We start from the raw sequence: 24,367 nt of genomic DNA on the forward strand, positions 1-24,367 counted from the left end.
CACAATTGGGTGTGCCGCATCTCCATGGAGATAATCTAATCAAATCTCCAGCCTAAAGTGCTGGATAGGAACTAAAAGAAATAGTTGCCTCCACGAGACGGGATCATGATTAAAACATGGCTTTTCCAGGGTCCATCATCCTTTCAAGCTGGCACACTCTCTAATACCCAACACAGATGTGGCTGTGACAGGCGGTGGAAAAAGAGCAGACCACCGAGATCCCGAGGGGTTTCTTACCAGAGAACAGTTCTGGCGAGAGGGGTTGTCATCCAAAGAATTTTTTCCTCCCTGGGAATCTTCACAAGTTCTGCCCTTCAGAATTCCATAACTGCAGCCAACCCATGGTTGCAGTGGGTTTCCCATTTTTCCTCTGACTGCTGAATATTGGGTGTGATGAGGTGGATGTCTTGTCTGTGATTCATGGAGTCCTGGCCCTAAAAGAACCACCTTCAGACCTGATAGTTTAGGCTGTTTATCCCTGAGATCCTAAGCCTGGAGCTGGAAGCAAGTACTGATTGGAAACTTGGGGTTGGGAAAAGGATATTGCAAATGTTAGAAGAAAGGGACACATAGACTTTTGAATGAGACTGTTAATTGTCCCTTCATAACCATCATCTTCTTCTCCTATATTTAAAGAATCCCTGCTTTTTACCTAGAGGCATGGAAATCCAGAAAGAAAGAACTGTATTTCCTTCTCTCCCTTGAGGCTAAATTTGGCCAAGCAACTGACCACAGGTTGAGAGTGAGGTAGGTTAAGCCTTTAATGGAAGGGTTAAGGGCTCCTCTCTCCCTTTTCCCCTTTTCACAGGTTGGACTATAGGTGTGGTGGTGAAAAATCTCAGACCACACAGATAAACACCAGCTAGGGAGAGTGAAGCAACAGGACAGAAAAGAACCTTGGGTTTCCAGGCTACTCACCTGCAGACGGGTGAGAAATAACTCCTATCTTGCTAAAGGCAATCTTTTTTGAAGTCTTGATGATTTCATCCTAAACTCTTCCCTAGACTCCACACATGTGCTTTGGCCAAGGGGGGTGTGTGTGTGCACATGACCAGGCCTAAGCCAGTCACTGCATCCCATTGTCCAAGCTCACTCTTTTCCATAATTAGACGGGGTCCTGGAGCTCCTGTCACCACCTTACACCAAGCTTGATTCTGGAACCAACCCAGATGCTGGCAAGGTGAGGACATAGCGAGAGGCAGGTCCTGAGGACATTATTTGCAGCTATTATGGGAACCCAGCTAAAGCAAAGGCTGGTCCCATCTCTTAACTTCTCAATTAACTAAGCCAATAAATTTCCTTTTTGTTTAAACAAAAACAATAAGGTTTGGGTTCGATTTCTGTCCCTTGGTTCTGTCTCAACCACCCAGTCCTGCAACCAACAACTCCTGCATCAACAGCCCGGGAGTATTATGGAGGCTGTGGAAGGGAACTGTCTTGAAAGGTTTAAGTCAGAGACCACCTGCAGCTTGCTTGGGGGTGGAGGCCTGGGGGGAATATGTTTATTATAAGGATGCAAATGGATTTGGACCAGAATTGGAAAGTCCTCGGAAACAAGCAAAGCAGCATCAGGGATGCACAACTCCCTGCTTTCCTGTGCTGGGCTCTTTCTGCGAACCAGCGCCCTCTACTGACAGAATTTCTGTGGCTTCTAAACTTTGAATTGTCAAGGCAGAAACCCTTCTCAAACCGGCTTGAGCACAACAGGGACTTTGGCTCTTCTAAGTGTAGAGTACAGGGCTTGACTGGGAGCACAGGCTTCAATGATGAGGTGACAGTTCAGAAAGGACAGGCTCTGCCTCTGTCCCTGACTTAGGCTCTGTTCTGATGGGCAGCCTGGGCTGGTCAAGAGACCTGGAGCCACAACAGCCAGATGCCAAACCCGACTCGGTCCCTTCTTAGCCAGGTGGCCTTTGGCAACTCACTCGCCCCTGGCGATCCTCAGTTTCCACCTCCGTCAAGTGGGATCACCCGCCTGCCCATCCTCACTCACCTGCCTCTGCCACCGTCTAATTGCCTCTTTTGGTTGCAAGAGGCAGAAATCACCTCTTACTGGCTTAAAAGGTGGACCCCCCCAAAAAAAGACAATTTATTGACGTGTCCAGGGACAGACTGGCCACCAGCACAGCAGGACCCAAGGCTCAGGCAGAAGCATCTGGTCTCTCTCCCCCTCCCCATTTCTGCTGCTGGGTTGCCATCCCGACTCTCGCTCCACATGGGGGATTCCAACTGCTCCACATTCACCTCCTTCAGCTCAACAACTCTTGCAACAAAAAAAAAAACAAAGTCGTGGCGGGGGTGGGGGTGAGGGTGGGGGTAGAGAGGACTGTCCCTTTCCCAGTGAGGCCCACAAAAATTCCAGGCTCCATCCTGATCAGCCCTGCAGGGGTCACATACCCTTCCCGGAATCAATCACTCTGGCCAGGGAATGAAATGCTCCGGGTGGCCAGGCGTGGGTCATGTGCAAACCCTCTGCCCCTAAATGGGGTGAAGAGGTGACTCTGGGAGAGGTAAGGGATCAGCTTTACAAGCCATTTGTGGACTAGGACTGGGGGTGGGGGAAGTACTTCCCCTGAGAGAAAAAACAAGATGCTGTTGCCAGTCCCAGGCTGGGGGGGGGGGGGGGCAGAAGGAGGGAACAGTGGGAGCAGGAGAGAGCTGAGGGCTCCGGACTCTATTCTGGGACTCTGGGTGGCTGTCATAGGATGGGACAGCACTATGGAGTGGGGGAAAGTTACCCCCTCCAACTCCTCAAGAGAAGGCACTGCAGGAAATTAAGTCTGGATCCACCCTCCAGAACTGAAGGAAAGGATCTGCTGGTGACAAGGGAAAAACCTTCCCTTTATTTACATTTACATAAATGTGAGAAACACCACCTTCTGCATGCTGGCTGGCATGGCCTCTACACTGCTCCAGCCTCCGGGTCCTTAAGTGATGAGAGATGACACGTCCTCCGAAGGGGGCTGATTCTTAAGGTTAATTGAAAGTGGCCTTTCTTGTGACTCATCCACTGCTCTGAATTATTCATCAATCACCCGCCGGCACACCCGGGCCTCTTACACCCTTGGACTTCCTGCAATCCTCCTTGGAAATACTCTTGCAATGGAATTAGGACTTCCTTTTGGCCACGGAAAAGAGAAACCATGTCTGCTGCTGCCTTCAGATTTTCTGGCTCCCAGAGACGCTAAGGAGCAAGATCTAAAAACAGGAAACAAAGCCAGGGCTGTGGCCCAAAGTTGGAGGCTGTTCTGTGATGTGACGTCGGATCCCAGCCCGCCCAGCCTCCAAGGGGGCGCTGTCCCCAGTGTCTGGCTCTTGGCTTCGTTCTCTGTCACCTGCATAGGAAAGGCCTCCTGGAGTCTCCCGTGGGCTCCCCAGATGGGTCTTATACTGAGATCATCGGTGCCCAGTGAGGAGGAAAGAATGAGGTAAGCCCAGGGCCAGGGCCAGCCCCCTTCGCTCCCCGAGTGGACCACAGAGCCCCTTTTCTTCAGTGTCCTTACCCGAGGAGTCCCTGCCTGGCTGGACTTGATGCCATAGTATAAAGCAAGGCCACATGGCTGCACCTATAACCTAAAGGGTGGCACGAAAGGTCCTCCTGCTCACTTCTTCCAGTGGGAGAGAAAAGACACAAAACTCAGGGGACGAGGGTGTGGAGGAACAACAACCCTCGTGCATTGCTGGTGGGAAACAGTTTGGCGCTTCCTTGAAAAGTTAAACATGGAATTCTCATGTGGCCCTGCAGTGTATCCCCAAGAGAACTGAGAGCAGGGACTCTAACAGATATTTGTAAACCGATGTTTGTAGCAGCATTATTCACAATAGGCAAGAGGTGGAAACAACCCCAGTGTCCATCAATGAATGAATGGACAAATACAGTGTGACATATCCATAAAATAGTCAACTATGAAAAAGAATGAAGTAGTGCACGGGTGGTTCAGTGGGAGAATGTTCGCCTTCCATGTGGGAGACCCGGGTTCGATTCCCAGACCATGCACACACCCCCAAAAAATTAATGAAGTGCTGATACATGCTACAAGAAGGGACATGGGTGAAATAATACAAAAGGACAAATATTGTATGATCTCACTCATATGAAATATCTAGAAAGAGCCAATTTGTGGAGATAGAAAGTAAGGGCTGTGGGGAGGGGAAATGGGAAGTTATTGTTTAACGGCTGCAGATTTTCCGTTTGGAGTATTGGAAAAGTTTGGGTAATGGATAGTGATAGTACAACATGGTGAATGTAATTAACATCATTTAAAGTGGTTAAAATGGGAAATTTTGTGTTGTGTGTATATTACCATAATTTAAATTAAATATATATTTTAAACACAACTCAGTGGGCTGGCTGGCTGTGTAAGGTGCTTGGAGATACAGCCAGCAATGTAAGTGCAGAACCCAGCAGCTGATCTCCAGAGAAGGCTGAGGAGCCCCGGTGGGGCCCTGCAGTGTCAGGTGTGGATGGCGTGGGCAGAAGCAGGGAAGGGGAATCCGAGCACACAGCCTTGGCCCAGAGACAGACACCAGGGGTGCCGAGCTGAGTAAGACAGGGCCCCTTCCTTCAGGGAGGTCCTGGTCTGATGGGGGGAAAGGGGGCCAAGTGCTTGTCACAGGCTCAGAGTCCCATATTCAGTGTGGACAGTGAGGACTCCAAGGAGGAAGGATGGAGGGCTTCCCGGAAGAGGAGATGCTGGGGGCCCCTCTTGAAGGATGAGCCATGAGGGTGTCAGGTGGGGAGAGAGCAGCCTGGAGAACAGGGGTATGGGTATGGGCAGAACTGTGAGAAGCAGTCCTAGCAGCCTGGCCCCGACTCCCTGCACAGGGCTGTGGTCCAGGTACGTGTGAATGAAGATATTAGCAGGAGAGTAGGGACAGGAACAGGATCATACCTGAAGTCCCAAAAGGGAGATGATGCAGTGCTCCCTCCAGGTGAGACATGATGGAAGCCTGGCTGAGGGTCCTGGAGTGATGGGGGGTCGGGGGGGAGCAGATGTTGGAGACGTACTGAGAAGGAAGACCTGCAGGGCTTAGGGGAGTGGGTGTGCCTGTATCCAAGATGGGGACCCCGGAAAGACCCAATATGGAGCTGGGGGAAGATGGGACAGTTGCTGATGACCACAAGGCATTTCCTTTTAGAGAAGGGCCCACTGTCACACCCTACAACCAGAGCAGCCCCAAGTTCAGCTGAGACCAACTGTGGAGGAGGCTGGGGGTTGGTATGTGCCATGCCCTTCAGGGAGCTTCAGGCCACGGGGCAGGAGGCTGGGATCAGGAGTGGGGAAGTCGAGGTAGCTGAAGGGTTGTCATGCAGGAGCCTCTGTGAATCCCCTTAGCTGCCCGGTCTGGGTCCTCACTGCAGGGCCCCAGAGAGGGAGAGGGGATATAACCATCCCTCCCAGAGGGGGGGGGGGGGTATGGCCACTGCAACGGCCAAACAACAGCTCCCAAAGGTGTCCTCATCCGAATCCCTGGAACCTGCAAATAGGAGACCTCCCCTGGGTCTCCTGGAATCCATAGCCCCTCAGGGTGGGGCCTCATACCTGACTGAGGGTCTCGTCGGTCACCAGGCTACAGCGACGTGCCTGTGGGGGAAGCAGAAAACCAAGACAAAATAACAAGCCCGCCTCCACCCACCCATGCATCTCAGCTCCCACTTGCAGATGCTGCCTGCTGCATCGCCGGCCCTGAGGTCTAATAGCAATCACCATACCTGCAGTCAGAGGGGGCACCCAGGAGAGCTGCCCTAGATCAAATAATCACCATCAGACACACTGGCACGTAATGCGTCTCCCCCACCCCCGACTCCCCACCCTCACCCCACTCCTTGGGCCTGGCACCGTCCTAAATGCCTTGCAGATAGAGGCTCTGATGCGCTCTGAGAAGGGGTGCTACTATTAACCCAATTCAGGGAAGCGAGCCCAGAGAGCTCAAGTCATCTGTCCAAAGGCACACAGATGGCGCGTGGGGTGCTGGAGTTGGACCCCAGGCTCCAGGGAAACTTCCGTGCCGGACCCTGTGCTAGAAGCGGCCACCCAGGCGGCGTCATCGGGGAAGGTTCCCTGGGGCAGGGGTCGGAGCTACGTCCCGCTGGAGCGGGCCCAGCCGCAGTCTGGGGACAAAGCACGCGGGCCCGAACGGGTCAAGGCCGCGAGGTTAGACGGGGGCTCCGTGCCGAGCGCCAACTGCTCAAGGAGGCGGAGGAGGCCTTCGCTCTGCCCTCCGGTCCCGGGGGACCGCGCGCCCCCTCCCCGCGCTCAGCCGGACGGAGCCCCGGGCGGCCTCTGCTCTCGGTGGCCCGTCCTGGGCCTCGGCCAGGGCCGTGCCGGGGCGGAGCTGCGGCCTCGAGCCGGCGGGCGCTGGGTCCTCGGCCCCGCCGTCCCCCGCGCGCGGCCGCCGGCGCCACCGCAGGACAGGAGCGCGACAAGGGACCGCCCCCCGCGCCCGCCCGACGGCCCGCGCTGCGCCTGAAGAGCCAGCTCCCCGGCGGCGGCGGCGGCGGGCGGCGCCGAGACCCGCGGGCCGGGCCCAGCAGCCCGATATGGCGGGTAAGTGCCCCCGGCGCGGCGGCCGGACTGTCGGACTTCCAGGACTTCCCTTCCGCCGCGCCGCCCCCACCCCGGCGCACCCCAGCGCACCCCAGCGCACCCCACGTCCCCCGGGCGCGACCCTCCGCCCCGCCCCGCCCCGCCCAGGGCCGAGGGCTGCGAAGTGAGGTCGGGGTTAGCGCCGACGGCTGGCGGGGGAAGGAGGGGGCGTCGCCACTTCTCACCACCCCCACCCCGGCCGGAGCCCGGGCAGCCTCGCGTCCCCGCGGGACCCAAAAGACGCACTTTCCTTGCCCGGCCGGGGCGGCCTGTCGGCGGGACCGAGCGTGTGCGCGCCCGTGGCCCTCCAGATCCCGGCACAGGTGCAGGCACCAAAGGGTCGTACCCATCCCCCGCCCCCCGCCCTGTCCTCATCCACACGCCCTCCACCTCCTCCCACAACTAGGTATGGCCTCAAAGGGGGTGGCGTTAGGGCAAATTACAGAATTCAAGCGAGAGTCTAGCCTTTGGGGGCCCAGCGGGTTCCAGAACCCCAAAGGTCAGGGCTCTCAATGCATCGAGGGGCGTGGTCCCCCGGGCTTTCCCTATGGTGTAAGGTGCCCATTCTGGGGCGCCTCACCCACCGCAGGGACAGCAAGGAATCCAGGGAAGTTGGAGGCTCTGCCAAGAGGAGGTTTGGTTTCTGCTCAGAACCACAAGGAAATGGTTCACTTCAGCCAGAAAGCCAAGTCCAGGGCCAGGTGCTTTCCAAGGGAAACCAGAAGACTCTGCCCCTCACCCCCGGACCCCAGGGAAGATGGCTTTTTCCCTCCAAGAGCTGGCAGAGCCCTGGGTGGCAGCACCCCCTCCCCAGGCAGACACTGCGGCCTGTGCTAGGGGCGGGAGGGCCAGTGACTGTCCCCAGGTGGCACAGACCTGGTGCTTCTCTTCCCAGAGCAGGTGGCCCTGGTGATAGGAGGCGTCAGTGGGGGGCTGTTGCTGCTGCTGCTCCTGGTGAGCTGCTGTCTCTGGAAGAGGCTTTGTGTCTCCTCCTACGAGGAGCTGCCCAGCACCCTGGCCCCAGCCCCCCGCAGTGGACAGGGGGACAAGCTCTGCCAGCCGAGCCGCAGGACCCGGCCAAGCAGGTGAGGCAGAGTGTGGGCTGTGTGGGCACCTGCCTGCAGGCCCTCCTTGTGCAGTTCCCCTTGGCTGGGTGGGGTGGGATGGGGGATGTTGGGAGCTGGCATCAGGAGGCTCATTCCCTGGTTGAGGAGACTGAGACTCAGAGGGCATAAGTAAGGAATCGGGACCGCACAACCAGCAGGAGTGGAATGGGGATTCGAGCCCAGGCAGGCTGGTTCAGGCCCTGCACCATCTCTAGCAACCCACTGATGCTGGTAGGCAGCGTTGGCTCTGGCTATGAGACCGTGTGTGATATGGTGTGTGTGTGTGTGTGTGTGTGTGTGTGTGTGTGTGTGTGTGTGTGTATGCACCCAAGAGTCTCCTTGTGGGTCCAGAAGACTGTGCTCTCACCTCCTCCTGGCTCCTGCTGGCCTTTTTGTCCTCCAGCCCCGTGCTCCCTCTGGGCTGGGCTCTCTGGGGCACGCTTGCCACCTTCCTGTCAGCTCCCTGCCTCTGGACAGGCCCCCAAGGGTACCATTCGTGGTGCCCCCTTCCCTGCGAGGCCGAGACTGGATGCCCCTGCACCGTGGAGAGTGGGTCCAGGCCCCAGGAGACCCCTGCCCAGCCCCGGCACTCCTGCCCCACCCCTCCGGGGGCAACCTTGGTGAGTGTTCCCCCTCCATCCCCAAGGCCTGCCCTCACGGGGCCTGGCTTCCAGAACATGGCCTGACCCCACCGACGCATGGCAGAGCAGCCCAGTAACCCTTCTTTCTGGGTGCATCCATTTCACCAGGAGCCTAGCGCACCCCTGCCTGGGCTAGGTGTAGCCTCACGTGCTGCCTGGGTGTTAGACCTCAGCAGGACTGCCAGAGGGTTATAATCCCACTTCACATATTCACAAACTGAGGCTTAGCCATAGCCTGCCCGAGGTCCTGAAGGCAGAAAGATTGGAACACAGGTGTGTCCTGGTGTAGCTGTTGTGCTGGGTCCCTGGATGATGGGCTGGCGGGTAAAGAGGGCAGAGATGATAAGAGCCAGCACATGGCTTTGACCTCTTTGCTCCAAAGGCCCCCAGAGACCTTCAGAGGAACTACCCAGGAGCCAGCGTGGCCTTGCTAATTTGAAGGGGAAGAACAGAGGTGACACTTTTTCATTGGGACATCTAGGCATCATGGAAGGGGGTCGGGAGCCTGTTTCAGGGCCACAGGGTGCAGCAAGTGTCAGCTCTGTTAGGGGTCCTGGGGAGAAGCAGTACCGGGAGGCTTCCTGGAGGAGGCTACACGAGAGGGGGGCGATGTGGGCAGGAGAGGCCAGAGAACGGGCCAAATGAGGCTCAGCCAACAGGGGTGGTCAAAGAGCGGGGTGCCCAGCCCCATGCCTGCAGTCATCCGAGCTGCCAGACCTCCCAGCCTCTCTCTGTTGCAGGAAATGCATTTGCTGGGGGCACCATCAACCCTGAGCTGTACAGGCTCCCTGAGGACAAGAGTGAGACCGAGTTCCCCGAGGGCTGCCTAGGGCGGCTGTGGTTCTCGGTGGAATACCAGCAGGAGGCCGAGCGGCTGCTGGTGGGGCTGATCAAGGCTCGCCGGCTGCAAGCCCCCTCGGAGACCTGCAGCCCCCTGGTGAAGCTGCACCTGCTGCCCGACGAGCGCCGCTTCCTCCAGTCCAAGACCAAGCGCAAAACCTCCAGCCCGCAGTTTGACGAGCACTTCATCTTCCAGGTAGCGCCACTAAGGGACAGGATGGGTCTGGGGCACTCTGGCCTCTGGAAGGAAGGAGCAGATCTGGTATAGGAGAGTCGCCACCTCCTGGCGCTAGCCAGGGTCCTGCAGCCCCTGCACCTCGGGGGCGCCTGCCCTGCTCTGCTCTACCCAGCCTGCCAGGCTGGACCTACAGGTGCGGGCAGGGGAAAGGCCTTGGAGTGGGGGGGTGCTCCCCAGAGGTGAGACACTGAAGGCCAAGGTCTGGCCCCCAGTGCTGGGGGAAGTGCTCTGAAGCCCAGGCATCATCTGGGGTTTCAACCTGGTTATCCAAGGAAGGTGGAAGGTAGGATCTTTCGAGCTTGGGAGCAGCCTGGGTCCCTTGGAACAGAAACTCCCCCATGCTGTCTGAGAGTCCCCCAGGAGTGCCCTTTGGCCCCATGGCAGGGCCCAACCTGGGCCTGGGAGCGCCAGCAGGTGACAGGGGCCCCAGGGGAAGCAGGCTCTCCAGACCTGCAGAGAAGCCTTGAGCAAACATTTTCAAGAGCGGGGCAGCAGGCTGGCGGTGAGGAAAAGGAGAGGCTTCCAGGGAAAGGGGTAGATTCCTCCACGGCTGAGAGCTGGGGAGAGGGGTGCCTGAGCCAGCCTGCTGAGGCCCAAGGCTGGGAAAATCCAGTTGTATCTGCTCTTCCTTCCCCCTCTTCCATCTAGAATCCAAGGCACGTGGACTTGCTTTGCTGCTCTATTTTCTTTGTGCATTTGTATTTTCTTGTCTTGACTCATCACTTCCCCACACCCTACCCCTGCCTCAACTTGACCTTGGCCCCTTAGTACCTTAAGGAGGAAGGGGAAGAAAAAAAATCAGTATTAAGCCAGCAAATGCTATAGGTCGGAAACTGTCTTGGGGTTTTATAACCCAGAAGGTAGAACTCTCATTCCCGTTTTCCATGCAAGAGGCTGAGTCTCAGGGCGAGTAGACTTGTCTTGTCCAGCTCAGATAGCAGAGGCAGGCAGGGTGCTCAGACTGCAGCCAGCAGGGTGCTTCTTGCATTTTCATCTGCTGGCAAATCACTGGGGGGGGTGGGTCCAGTTCACAGGTGGAACCCTGGGTCTGGGGTGGATCCATGGGAGGGGCTCTGCCACAAGGCTTGGACAGACATGCCCGCTCCCCTGGGGCATTTCTCACTTCCCCACCTGGATCTTGGGGGGGGCTGCGGGTCCCCAGTGGATGCATGGAGCACACCCGTGTCCACAAGAACCTGTCACACCATCCCTCCTTGCACCTCGTGCCTGCCCTGCACCCGGGTCCTCGTCTGCCCCAGGTGTCCAGCAAGAGCGTCACCCAGAGGGTGCTGAAGTTCTCTGTGTACCACGTGGACAGACAGAAGAAACACCGTCTCCTGGGCCAGGTGCTGTTCCCCCTGAAAAGCGAGACCCTGGTGGGAGATGGTGGGCGTGTCATCTGGAGAGACCTGGAGGCCGAGAGCCTGGAGGTAAAGGGCAGGGGCGCTAGATAGGGGCCACCCAGGTGTCAGCACCACCTGGGCCTGCAACAGGTGTGGCGAGGACCGCCCATCCCCCTGAAGTCAGCTCTCAGCCCACCACCCAACCCCTACAGGCGAGGCAGCCCGGGGGCAGGGAGGGACCGCCCAGGGTTGGTCAGATTACCCGGAGCAACCTGGAAATAACCACATTTAGATTCCCATCCAGGTCAGACAGCTGTGAAAGGTGATATCCCAGATGGCCCAGCCATGGGACATATTTACTCACCATCCCCTCCCCCCATCCAGGAAGGACCCAGGTGGCTGTCATTGGGTTTTGGAATCCCACACCACCTGGGTTTGTGTCCATGGCTCTCCCAACCGCAGTTTCCCCACCTAAGAAATGGCGTGTAAGGCTTCAGTGAGAGGAGGTGGGGCAGAGGGGGAGGCAGGCACTGTGGGTTTGGGGGCTGCTCCAGTCTGGGAGACTTTAGGGAGCAGAGCGGTCAGCCCTCACCCCAGGAACCAAGGGCATTCTCATCCTGGCCTCTTCCAGCCTCCCTCGGAGTTCGGTGACCTGCAGTTCAGCCTCAGCTACAACAATTACCTGAGCCGCCTGACGGTGGTTGTGCTGCGTGCCAGGGGTCTCAGGCTTCAGGAGGACAGAAGCATTGCCAGTGAGTCACCCCTACCTCTTAGGGCAAGACCCCCACCCTGCCTGAGGGCTTGGGGCCAGGGACTGGAGTCTGACCTTCACCCTTGGACACCCAGTTTCTACTTACTTGCATACCCCAAGTGACGGTGCACTCACTACCTTTCAAGACACACCCTCCCCCCCTCTGCAGACAGTTCTGGTGGGAGAATCTTCTCACTTATATTGAACCCAAGGCCACATTCCCTTGGCCTCCACTCCTAAGACCATGTCCTGCCCCTCCCATTTCCCCCTGGCAGTATCCTGGCTTCTTGAACCTGTCCTGACAAACACTCACATCTGCCCATCTCCAGGCTAAGTGGTCCTGGATCCGCACCTCCCAGTGTGGGTGGGAGGTTGGTGACCCACCTGTTTAGTGACACTCACCAGGTCAGCTCCATCCCTTCTCCACCTTCCCAGTCACAGGCTTTGCAGGAGAGGAGGCCCTGGCTTATCCCACACAGCCCCTCTCTTATATGAGTTCCCCGAGGAGGGGTTTTCTGGTCACCTTTTGGGCTGAGCATTGGGGTCACTCTTAAACAAGCTGAGATTCAGGGCTTCCACTGCAGATCTCAAAGCCATCTGAGCCCAAACCCCCCCCACCAAAAATGAACGTAGCCCTCTGAATGAGGAGGTGTTTAAGGGGTCAGCAGGCGCCTGAGGGCCCAGTAGGCAGGGGTCCGAGTGGGCTGCACCTACCGGCAGGGATGGAGGAGAGGTGCCAGGCTCTGACAAGCAATAGCTGGCCCGGCCATGGGTGTGTCCTAGAGGCAAAGAGGAAGGAAGGAGAAGGGAGCCAGGCATTTCCTCGGCCCTAAAGCATTGCACTAATCAACCCTGCTTCCTCTGGCGATCCCCTCTGGCTGCTGTGGCTGCCCATAACGGGGACCTGGTGCCCAGTCGGGCCTGTGACCTCCTTGTGGAACCTCCCGCAGGCTGGGGGCTGGGCTCTACCACCTCTCCCAGCCCAGTGGTCTGCACTGCCCTCTACAGGTGTGTTTGTCAAAGTGTCTCTGATGAACCACAACAAGTTTGTCAAGTGCAAGAAGACCTCGGCTGTGTTGGGCTCTGCCAATCCCGTGTACAATGAGACCTTCAGCTTCAAGGCCGAACCCACCGAGCTGGATACTGCCAGCCTCAGCCTGATGGTGCTGCAGAGCTCTGAAGGGGACAGTAAGGCTGCCTCCCCCCACCTCCAGGGCAAAGGAGGACTGGATGCCCCATGCGTTCCCCCTACCAGCACCCCCCCCAAAGGAGCTGCCACGATCTCTGTTCTGGAGATACAGACAACTAGGGCTCAGAGAGGCTGATATACTTGTCCAACGACACAAAGCTTGCTAGCTGGAGGGCTGGGATTCGCCCCAGCTTTAATCCAAATTTTGGCTCAGTCCATGGTATAAAAAGAAGAGGCTACGAGTTGGCCCCTGGTGGACAGGATGGCTGCCTGCTGCCAGCCAAAGTGACCCAAGGCCCACGGATCACTGGGTGTCCTCATTTCCTCACATTTTCCAGACCAGCCTTTGGAGTCCTGGGAGTGGGACAGGGCAGATGAGAATAGGGTTGAGTTATCCCCGCCCCCTCTCCCACCCTGCCCCATGTCCCGGTGTTCACCACACCATCCGAGGAAGCAGCCCATCAGGGCCTGGCAGAGGGCTCAGTGCTTCAGACCTTGACTCCACTGTGGCAGTTGGTGGGTGAGCATGACTTGGGGCCCCAGTCTCCTCCTTTCTGGAGGCGTCTTCCTTGGCTCCAGGAGGCCCCCCACCAGGGGGTGGCAGGGGCAGAGGAGATGTCCCTGGAGGACGGAGAAGCAGTCCCTCCCACTCCAGAGCAAAGTCAGGGCCCCTCTGGGACCTGTCAGCTGATGCTTAAAGAGGGAGAGGGCTTTGCTGCGCCCTCCAAGGGGAGGCGGGAGTGAGGATGGAGGGGCTGCTGGGGAGGTCACTGTGGGGCATGTGTCTTCTGTGGTCGAGAGAATGACTGTGCATTTCCCTTCTCCGCAGAGGGCCACCCACTGGGCCGGGTGGTGGTGGGCCCCTACATGTATGCCCGCGGCAGAGAGCTGGAGCATTGGAACGAGATGGTCAGCAAACCCAAGGAGCTGGCCAAGAGCTGGCATGCGCTCTGCCGCCCGGCTGAGCCCTGATGCTGGAAGCCTCATGTCTGCTTCCAGAGCCTGCCCTGCCCACAGCCACGTGTGGTACGGCCACCAGGCAAGGACGTTCCCTCCACCATCTCACTGAGCTGCCGGGTCGCCCCCTGAGCCCCGGGGACGTGAGTGCTGGCGTGCAGGAGAGCAGAGGGGCAAAGAAAGCTCTGGAACCCTCCTGCCACACTCCGTCTCTCCTACCTGTGTTGCTGTCTGGATGTAGAATCCCAGCTCTGCGTCATCACAGGCCTGATTGGGACCCAAATGTCAAGCATTTGGAATAAATATTCTGAATACTTAGCATTAGCATAGCTGCCTGTTCCAGATGCCAGTGCAGGATGAACTCTGGCTGTGTCACCAAAAGCTAATGAAGTTGATGCCAAGCCAAGCTGTGACAGCCTCTGCCTTCTGCATAGCAGAAAAACAAACTGTTCTGGGGGAAATAATAGAGGAAGTGTCCAAAGCCCTTATTTCAGTGGATCCGCAATAAATACACAGCCTGAGAACTGCTTTCCCTTACTCTGAGCTGCGGGTGAGGAGGCAGGTCTGGGCATCCCAGCTGGCCCACCCAGCTTTGGAGGGAAATCTCCCTAACGTCAGAGCCTTGGAGGAGAAGGCAGGAAGCAGCCCACCCCAGGGCCAACGGTGGGGGAGCAGGTTCTCCCAGTTAGCAGGATTCAGCTTCTGGGTCTTTGGCTTTGTGCAGGAAATTATGAAAGCAGGTGAAAGGCTCAGCCACAGGGCTGAAAGCTTTCCCTGTAATACAAGCCATTCCATTATTGCGTGGTGGTAGGTATAAAATTCATTAAGATGGAAGTTCCCAAATCATGCTCCCTGTGAAGCTGGACTGGAGGGGCCAAGCAGGGACAAGGTGGCACGCTTGTCCCTGTCATCCTAACGGGCTGTCGGTGTTTCCCCCTTTATGCTGTTGAGCCTGGTGTCTTCCTTGGCTGGAGCAGTGTTGTTTCTTTGCAGATGGAATGCATCTACTGTATCACTAAACAGCCTCAAACCAGTATAGGGCTCCCTTTAATGTCTTGGAGCAGCAACTTCAGCAAAAGAAAGTCATGGAAGTTACACCGAGTTTGTGCCTCCTTGGCCCCGCCTTCAGTCCTGTCACTGCACAGACACGAGCTGGACGTGGCTGTGGCCAGCATTCAGGGTGGACGGGATAGCACGTGTTTGCTTTTGCTCCTGTATTTCACTTGCATATTTGTAAAGGAATCCACACACCGGTAGCTTCTAATCACTTCAGAACGTGTGCATAGAAGGAGCTCTCCATACGTTTGCAGAGCAGACTTAGCTGGAACTGGTTCGGTTTCACCCGAGGACCAAAACAAAAGGTGTCAACCCCCCCACACTTCGGGAGGTGGTCCCAGACTAGCTGTGGGCCTTCTAGGACCCCTGGGAAAAGTTGGTGAGTATTCCCTGCGTGGGACGGAGTGAACTGGTATCTGACTCACTGCTGAAACATCTGAGTGGCCGATGGTATCTTAGCTTGCCAGGGCTCTGTAGCAAAGTACCACAAACAAGTTGGCTTAACCCACAGAAATGTATCAACTCAGAGTTCTGAAGGCTGGAAGTCCGAAATCAAGGTGCCAGCAGGACCCCGCTTCCTCTTAAAGGGGACCACTTGTCTCACGCCTCACCCCGGACTTCCAGCGTGGTGGCTTTCCACGGCTTTCCTTGGCCTGTGGGGGTACCCCTCAACCTCCGCCTCTGTCTCCTGGCCGTCTCTTTCTGTCTCTGTCTTACGACTGCCTGCAAATGCCGTCATCTTATAAGGACACCAGTCATAGCAGGTCAAGGCCCACCCTAACCCAGTTTAGACTTCTCTTCACTAATATCACCTTCAGAGATCCTATTTACAAATAAATTCACTGGCCCAGGCATTAGGACCTGAATGTGTATTTTTCGGGGGACACGATTCAATCCAAAACAGATAGGAAAGTGACAGAGTTTGCTGTACTGGGCTGGCCTGTGTCTACGGACATGGTAGGGGCGAAAAAACAAAAAGCAAAATCAACGAACACAGGGGTTCTTCCCTTGGAGCCGAGCAAGGTGGCCTGGGATTGTCTAAAAGGTGACCCCAGCAGAAAGAAGCAGGCAGTGGAGCTGTGGGTGCCCGGGGCTCAGGGCGCTGCCATAAGCAACCAGCTGGAGACATCACTACGTAGCGAGTCAACCTGGATTTAGGCACAAAGACCAGCTGAGAGAGGGGTGTTTTTGTTTTGCTTTGTTTTTGTTTTAAGTAAATGTTTTCTTGAAGGGTAGCATACACACAGAAAAAGCATGAGCCCAGCTCAGCTCATTTTCATAGGGTGGAAAGCACTTGTGTGACCCACACTGATGTCAGGAAATAAAATGCTACCAGCACCCAAGAAATCTTTATGCTCCGCCACCTTTACCCTCATGGAGAAATCACTAACCTTATATCTAATGCCGTGGATTTGTTTTGCCTTGTTTTGATCTTCTATAAATGGAATCAGATGATATGTATTCCTTCTTGTCTAATCTCCACTGAACATATTGCTTGGGAGAGCTGTCTGTTTCATTGTGTCATTGTAATTTCCTTTTTCCCCTTCATTTCTGTACAGAACTCTCAAGTATAAATATACCATCATTTTTTTTAATCCATTCTACTGTCTGTAAACATTTGGGTTGCTTCCAGCTTTGGGTTATTATGAATATTGCTGCTGGGAATATATTTGTACATAAATTTTGGTGAGCATATGTACGCATGTCTCTGAGATTTTTTTATCTAGTATATACACTCAATTGTTGGGTCACAGGGTATGTGTACGGTCCAGCTTTAAGAGATACTGCCAAGTAATTTTCCAGTGTTTGTAGGAATTTACACTCCCGTGCATGAGAATTCCATTGCTTCCCCTTCCTTACCAATGCTTAATACTGTCTGTTATTTCTTTCTTTTTTTTTTTTTTTTTTGCCTGGGCAGGCACTGGAAATTGATGTCATTTCATTTTAACTATTCTGGAGGGCAAGAAGTTGTAGTACATTGTAACTTTACTTTGTATTTCCCTGACAGTAATAAATAAAAAGCATTTTTGCCATACATTTATTGGACATTTGGATATCCTTTTAGCCATTTTAATGGATTTTCTTTTTCTTATTGACTTATAGGAATTCTTTATATATTCTGGATTAGAGCCTTTTGTTAGTTACGCATATAGCAAATTTCTTCTCCCAATCTCCAGTTTGCCTTTTCACTCTCTTAATGAAACTGTTTGGTGGTCAAATGTTCATATTTTAATATAGTCTGATTTATCCAAATGTCCATTATGTTAGCATTATTTTCTGTTCTTCTAAAGAAATATTTGCCTCTCTCAGAGTCATAAAAAATACTCCCTCAAATTATCGTCTAGAAACTGTTTTGTTTTACTTTTCACATTCAGTTCTATGAGCTATGTGGAAATGATTTTTGTAACTGGTTCAAGTAGGGTGTCAAGACGCATTTTTTTCCCTGTAACTATCCATTGACCCAGCATAATGTATTGAAAAGCCATCCTTTCTCCCACTGCATTGTCAACTTTGTCACAAATCAAGCGATCATGTATGTGTGGTTCTGTTAGGGAGCTTTCTATTTAATCAGATTAGTCTGTCCTTACACCGAGATTACATAGTCTTAATTACCTTAATTAGTTTTTCTAATAGGTCTTGCTGTCTATAAGTACAAGTCCTCCAGTTTTGTTCAACACGTCTAAAATTGTCTTGGCTACTTTTGGCCCTTTGCATTTCCATAAAAATGTTAGAATCAGTTTGTCAATTTCTACCCAAAACACTTTGGAATTTGATTGGATTTCATTGAGTATATAGATTCATTTGGTGATGCTTTGACATCTCTAAATCTACAATATTGAGTATTCCACTGTGCTGGTTTGAAAGGAAGTATGCCCCCTAAGAAAGCCATGTTTTAATATAAATCCCATTTCTTAAAGGTAGAATAATCCCTATTCAATACTGTATATTTGAAACTGTAATGAGATCATTTCCCTGGTTGATGTGATTTAGTTAAGAATGGTTGTTAAACTGGATTAGGGATGACATGTCTCCACCCATTTGAGTGGGTCTTGATTAGTTTCTGAAGTCCTATAAAAGAGGAAGCATTTTGGAGAATGAGTGTCCGTCTCTCTGAATGAGAGATTCAGAGATTCAGAGAGACGGACACTATGAAGCAGAGTCCACCAGCCAGTGAACTTTGGAGATGAAGGAAGATGCCTCCCGGGGAGCTTCATAAAACCAGAAGCCAGGAGAGAAAACTAGCAGATGATGGCACCACGTTCACCATGTGCCCTTCCAACTGAGAGAGAAGCCCTGATTGTGTTCACCATGTGCCTTCTCCCTTGAGAGAGACCCTGAACTTCATCGGCCTTCTTGAACCAAGGTATCTTTCCCTGGATGCCTTTGATTGGACATTTCTATAGAACTTGTTTTAATTGGGACATTTTCTCGGCCTTAGATCTGTAAACTAGCAACTCATTAAATTCCCCGTTTGAAAAGCCATTCTGTTTCTGGTATGCATTCCAGCAGCTAGCAAAACTAGAACATCGGCTCTATGAATATGTATGTCCTTTCATTTCTTTAGGTCTTTTGCAAGTTTTCTTAGAACGCTTCTGTGGTTTTCAGTAAAGCATTCTTGTACCTCTTTCCTTAGATCCATTCTCAGGAAATGTATTTTTGCGTGTTGCATTTTTCATACTCTTGCTCTGTAATTTAGCTGGCTTTTTTAATACTACAATTCAGTAAATCTTTCTTTTGCAAAGTCTAAGATATAATTAATACATATATTAAGTTCTTTATTTTGATTGTCACATTTTTCAGTTCTTAATTTCCATTTGATACTTTCTTATAGATTCCAGTTCTTTGATGAAAATTCTCCATTTTGCCAGTCAAGTCTCTGATGACTGTAATAGCTGAGTCATGAGTGGGCCTGCCTAGAGAGTTTACCTCTCACCCCTTGACCTTTTCTGAGTGGATCTGCAAGGTTACATGGCACTCGATGCAGCTTCAGGGAAGAATGAAGCACTTCTTCCCTGGAGAAGCACTTCTTCCCTGGGGAATTCAGTGTTGCGTCCAGACTGCGGACTGCGGAGCTCCTGCTTGTCTTTTGTCACCTAGGAGAAGGCTTCCCCGCTATCAGGGAATGCGCCACTTGATGTACCAATGCCAATTTAGCATTCCAAAATGAGAGTGGCCTGGAATTTGTGCGGTCATTTGCTAATTATGCAGCTTCCTATTTTTATTATGGAATTCTTTGCCCAGATTACTATAACAGCCTGATAGCACCGGCTCTTACAATTTCAGAACCAAAAGAAAAAAAGGGTTCTTTTTACCTTATCTCTGCTTTCTAGTCTCAAATTTGCAGAAGCTGGAACCCCACTCATAAGTAAGTCTGAGAGATATAAATTCTAGACTCCTGTTGCCAGAAAATTTAATTAAGACCTCTAAAGGGACAGGGGGTGTGTGCCAATCCCACACTGTGGCAAACCTGGGACAAGGGAACCATAGGCATTCAGCCTCCAGAAAGAGGAGGGTCATGGACCCAGCCGTACCCTCCAAGGAGACCCTGTCCTGCCCCTTTGTGTCCTCCTTCCTTCGGACCCTGGTAGGATGGATTGGAAAGTACTGTTAGCAAGTTGGGGAAGGAGAAGTAGAAACACAAAAAGGAGAAAGAAAAACTACACGCCAATTTTGTAGTGCAGCCTGATGCAGATGGACCGGGATGGGGGGACACGAGGGAAGGGGAAGCTTTAACTTTCAATGAACTCGGAACTTCGGTCTTTCACATGAGATGGAACACTTTAAGTACGAACAGAGACTGTTTTCATAACCGGAAGTTACAGGAGGAATTTTCTATTACCCAAGAGTGACCAGAAAGTCATGAGACCTGCCCTAGATTTCATCCAAAGGGCAGGGGGAAGCGACCTGCAAAGCAGGTTTGGTGATTGAACGGGTCAATGGAATTTAGCATGCCATCATGAAGATGGATTCTAGTATTTACCTGTTATGCCTTTTTCCTAATTTCAAATTATGGAATTAGTTACCCAAATTGCTCTTCCCTCCCCACTTTTAGTTTCATTTCAAGAGGTGTATTTCTCAAGGTGGGAGTGGGAAGAAAGAAACTGGTTCTCAGGAATTGTACTATGCTTTTTTTTTCACATGGGCGGGCACCGGGAATCGAACCCTGGTCTCCGGCGTGGCAGCCCACCGAGCCTGTGCGAGCTCTTTCTACACCAGCTTGTTAGAGCTGCACACCACAGATGAGGGGCCGTCCCATCTCATTCTTAGAGAGGAGGGTGGCGGGGGTCCGGGTGGCTCTGCTGCTCCCCAGGCCCCTCCAGCCAGAGGTGGTGTTGCTGGGCTTTGAGTCGCTTTCCAGATAATTCCATTCTTGTTAACTTATTGGAGGAGGGACTTCATAGAAGACAGGGCCAATCTGGGGTGTCCCCACCCTCCCACGGCCTGAGGAAGGGCCGTGAAAATTCCCTGCCGAGCCCAGCAGATAGAAGCTTTTCTATTTGTACAGCTTTAGCAGCTGGTGAGGCATTTCTGGACGTTTCTACCCGCCCCCCCTCCTCCGCACATTTTTCTGTGTAAAGCATCTGTCCGTCTCCGTTGATGATGAACTAAAATCTGGCAAGTGACCAGATTTGATTGCCGTCAGTCCTTTGTTTGTGATAATAAGCCTTTAGCGGTTTGCTGGTTGACAAACCTGATAAAACAACCTTTCAGGGCGGGGCGGGGCGGGGCGGGGGAGGGCGGGGCGGGGCGGGGGAGGGCGGGGCGGGGCGGGGGAGGGTGGGGGGAGGGTGGGCGAGCCGGAGGCCGCCGTGGGCCGGACCGGGGTCCCGGAGCGCGCGCTGTCCTGGACAGGAGGGCGCTGGGGACGCGATTCCCGCCAGGGGCCGGCGCGTTTGAACGCGTGGCGGGAGCTGAGCAGCACCGGGTGTCCCCCCCACCCCCCGACCCCCTACACCGCCGACCCAGGGTGCCGCTCCCAGAACCAGCCAGCACAGAAGCTCCCCGCCGCCTGCGCGGCCCGCCAGCGCCCTCTCCTGTGAACGCTCAGCAGTGCGCCGCCGCAAGGAGAGGCGCGCCTGGGGCTGCCGCAGCTCTCCGCGGAGCAGAAGCAGGTAGCACTGGGGGAATTTGGAGCTGAGCTGCGATCCCTTGACAGCTGGTACACTGGCCTTCCAGAATCTTCCGTGGCGCCCCTCCCACTCACCTCTTCCCACCCCATCCAAAATAACTACTAACCTGATTTTTTTATGGTGAGCGCTTCTTTGCATTCCTTTATAGCTTTTACCACCTAACCATGCAGCCTTAAACGCTATGGTTTAAATGTCTACGTGTGTTTAATGTTTATGTGCAGAATCGAAAAGAATGCATTCTGGGTTGGGCTTCCTTCACTCAACATTATGTTTTGAGACTTGTTCTTGCATAGTTCATTCGTGCTCATAGCTGCATACATTTGGGGAGGGGGTGGTTAAGACAAGGAGTGGAGTTGGCTGCGTTGGAGGGTTTGCATATCTTCAAATTTAGTCGATAAAGCCTGGGTAGTGGATTTGTATTCTCTGTGGCCATGTGTAGAAATTCCCATCACTCTACACCCCTGAGAACACTCAGTGTTGTTAGTCTTAAATTTAGTCATTCTTTTCAGTAGGCACAGATATCTCATGGGTTTAATTTGAATTGCTTTGAAGACTGATGAGACGGAAGCTTTTTATATGTTTATTGGTCATTTGGGTTTCCTCCCTTGTGAAGTGTCTTTTCATGGCCCTTGCCCATTTTTTTGTTGGGTTGTTTGTAGTTTTCTGATTGATTTGCAGAAATTCATTTCGATTATGTGTATTGCAAATGTTTTCTCCCCTGTGTTTCTTTTAAATCGATAATATATATTTTTTTTTATTTCTTCTCACTCTATGGTTTTGTTTTGATGACTGAAAGTTTTTTTTTATTATTTTTAGTATAATCATATGAAACTATGAGTGCTTTTGTGTCTAGGATAAGCTTTTCTATATCCTGAGATCATGAAGCTATTCCCCTATATTATTTTCCAGAAGCTTTATTATTTTGCTTTTGACAGTTAGAGCTACCATCTACTTTAAATTGGTGTTTGTCTAAGTGATGAGATAACGTTGAAGTTTCTTGTTTTCTTTTTTCTTCCCTCCCTCCTTTCCTCTCTTCCTTCCTTCCTTCCTTTTTATTAAGGATATGCAATTGTCCCAGCACCAATTACTGGAAAAGGCAATCCTTTCCCCACTGATCTGCTGCTCCTCCTGTGTGATAAATTGTGTGTCCATGTCTCTGTTTGCCAGGCTGCTATGACAAATACCATACAATGGGTTGGCTTAAACTATAGCATTTATTAGCTCACTATTCAGAGGCCAGATGTCCAAAATCAAAAGGTCAATAAGGCCATGCTTTTTCCCAGGGTCCTAGACTTGTGGGGCTAAATTGCAGCAATTCTTGGGGTTACTTGGCTAGCATCTCTGCTTTCCATCGCATGGTGGTCTTTCTCTTCTTGCGTCTGCTTTTCCAGTTTCCTCTGACTTCTGGCTTCAGTTTCTTCTCTGTAAGGCCTTCAGCTATATGGATTAAGAGCCAACTCGATTCAATTGGGCCAACCATAGCTAAAATTAACATCTTGAAAGGTCTTCATTTATGCAGGAATGTGGATTAAGGTTAAGAACATGCCTTTGCTGGGGTGCTTAATCCAGTCTACGAAGTCCATATGTATTTGGTCTGTTTCTTGACTCTTTCTGTTGCATCAGTTTGCCCATCTCCATACCAATACCAGCATGATTTAACTACTAGTTCAATTCTTCTTCAAGAGCTATTTTTGATTGATTTGCAGAAATTCATTTCAATAATATATTGCAAATGTTTTCTCCCCCTGCGTTTCTTTCAAATCGTTAATTTTTTTTTATTTCTTCCCACTCTATGGTTTTGTTTTGATGAACAAAAGTTTTTTTTTTAATTTTTAATATAGTCAAATGAAACAATAGTTTTTCTATTAGTGCTTTTGTGTCTCCAGAGAAGCTTTTCTATATCCTGAGATATATTTTCTATATCCTATTGGCTTCCAACTTGGCAGGTGAGCTCACTGCCCTCCCCATTATGTGGGACATGACTCCCAGGGGTGTATATCTCCTTGGCAATGTGGGCCAGAACTCCCAGGGATGACCCTGGGACCTGGTACCATGGAATTAAGAAAACGTTCTTGACAAAAAGGGGGAAGAGAGAAAGAAGACAAAATAAAGCTCAGTGGCTGAGAGATTTCAAACCGAGTCGAGAGGTTATCCTGGAGGCTGTTTTTATGCATTATATAGATATCCCTTTTTAGTTTTTAGTGTGTCAGAATAGCTAGAAGGAAATACCTGGAACTGTTGAACTGTTTTTCAGTAGTCTTGGTTCTTTTTTTCTTTTTCCTTTTTTTTTTTTGTATGCTGTACGGAGTTACATTTCATCCTTTTTCCATGTGGGTATCCCATTATTGCAGCATCATTTGTTAAATTTTTTGTTGGTTTCTTTGTTTGTTTGGGAAGTGCATGGGCCAGGAATCGAACCCGGGTCTCCCGCATGGCAGGTAAGGATTCTACCACTGAACTACCTCGCAGCCCCCAGTAGCCTTGGTTCTTGATGATGATTGTATATCTATATAACTTTTATAATGTGACTGGATGATTGTGAAAATCTTTCGGCTGACGCTCCCTTTATCCAGGGTATGGACAGATGAGTAAAACAAAAAGGTCAGAAATGAAATAAATGGGGGGGGGGGTAGGTGAGGGGTGAAAAAGCAATTAGGTAGATTGTGGTAGTAGTGGTCAGTGAGAGGGCTGGGTAAAGATTATGGATTATATATTTGTTTCTTTTTTCTTTCTTTTTCTGGAGTGATGCAAATATTCTAAAAGTGATCGTGGTGATGAATACACAGCCATGTGATGATATAGTGAGCCATTGCTTGTATACTGTGGATGGGGTGTACAGGGCTTGAGGATATCTCAATAAAAATATTTCTTAGAAAATGATGATCATGCATCTATGTGATGATGTTAAGAATTACTGATTGCATATGTAGAATGGTATGATTTCTAAATGTTGGGTTAATTTCTTTTTTTTCCATTAATTAATTTAAAAAATATTTCTTAGAAAAAGAGCTATTGGCTATTTTAGTACCTTGCATTTCCATATAAATTTTAGAATTGGATTAGGTCCCTCCCACCCCACATTCCCCCAGAAAGAAATCTGTTGTAATACTGACTAGGATTGTGTTGAATAATATAACATGATCTCTCCTTCTGGAGGGGACTGGTATCAACAATATTGAGTCCTCTAATCTGCACTCACATATAGACTTTCATTTATTTTGCTCTTCTCAAATTGCTGTAAATAATATTTTCTAGTGTTATGTTTTGAGACCTTGCATATCTGTCACTAGATTTTTTCCTTAGGCATTTTATTTTTTAATGCTATCACTTTAAATTAATGCATCATTTTAAATTAATTGTTTAAAATTTTTTATCTTCTAACTCTTGCTGGTATAAAAAAATAAAATTTGTTTTCGTATATTGGCCTTGTATCCAGCAGTCATGGAAAACTCACTAGTTCTAACAATTGAGCTGTAGATCTTTGGAATTCTCTGTATATACGTAATCACTGTTTTATTTCTTATAATA

The 24,367-nt window shown here is 51.6% G+C and overlaps 1 protein-coding gene and 1 long non-coding RNA gene across 2 annotated transcripts; one reads left to right on the forward strand and one right to left on the reverse strand.

Moving 5' to 3' along the window:
• Positions 1-2,671: 2,671 nt before the first annotated feature.
• Positions 2,672-5,769, reverse strand: LOC143653004 (uncharacterized). The gene is made up of 3 exons (XR_013161005.1): positions 5,199-5,769; positions 4,893-4,963; positions 2,672-3,198 (listed from the first exon to the last, which is right to left on the reverse strand). It is a non-coding gene; the product is annotated as an uncharacterized LOC143653004 (long non-coding RNA).
• Positions 5,770-6,474: 705 nt separating this feature from the next.
• LOC143653562 (synaptotagmin-15-like) lies at positions 6,475-18,185 on the forward strand. Its single transcript, XM_077124679.1, has 8 exons — positions 6,475-6,548; positions 7,483-7,672; positions 8,171-8,313; positions 9,075-9,370; positions 10,672-10,842; positions 11,387-11,507; positions 12,515-12,694; positions 13,525-18,185. Exons 1-8 carry the CDS (start codon positions 6,542-6,544, stop codon positions 13,665-13,667), a joined length of 1,251 nt encoding a protein of 416 aa, XP_076980794.1. The 5' UTR covers positions 6,475-6,541; the 3' UTR covers positions 13,668-18,185.
• The last annotated feature ends 6,182 nt before the right edge of the window (positions 18,186-24,367 follow it).

This window comes from Tamandua tetradactyla, chromosome 13 (assembly GCF_023851605.1).
Source record: "Tamandua tetradactyla isolate mTamTet1 chromosome 13, mTamTet1.pri, whole genome shotgun sequence".
Classification (NCBI taxonomy): Eukaryota; Metazoa; Chordata; class Mammalia; order Pilosa; family Myrmecophagidae; genus Tamandua; species Tamandua tetradactyla.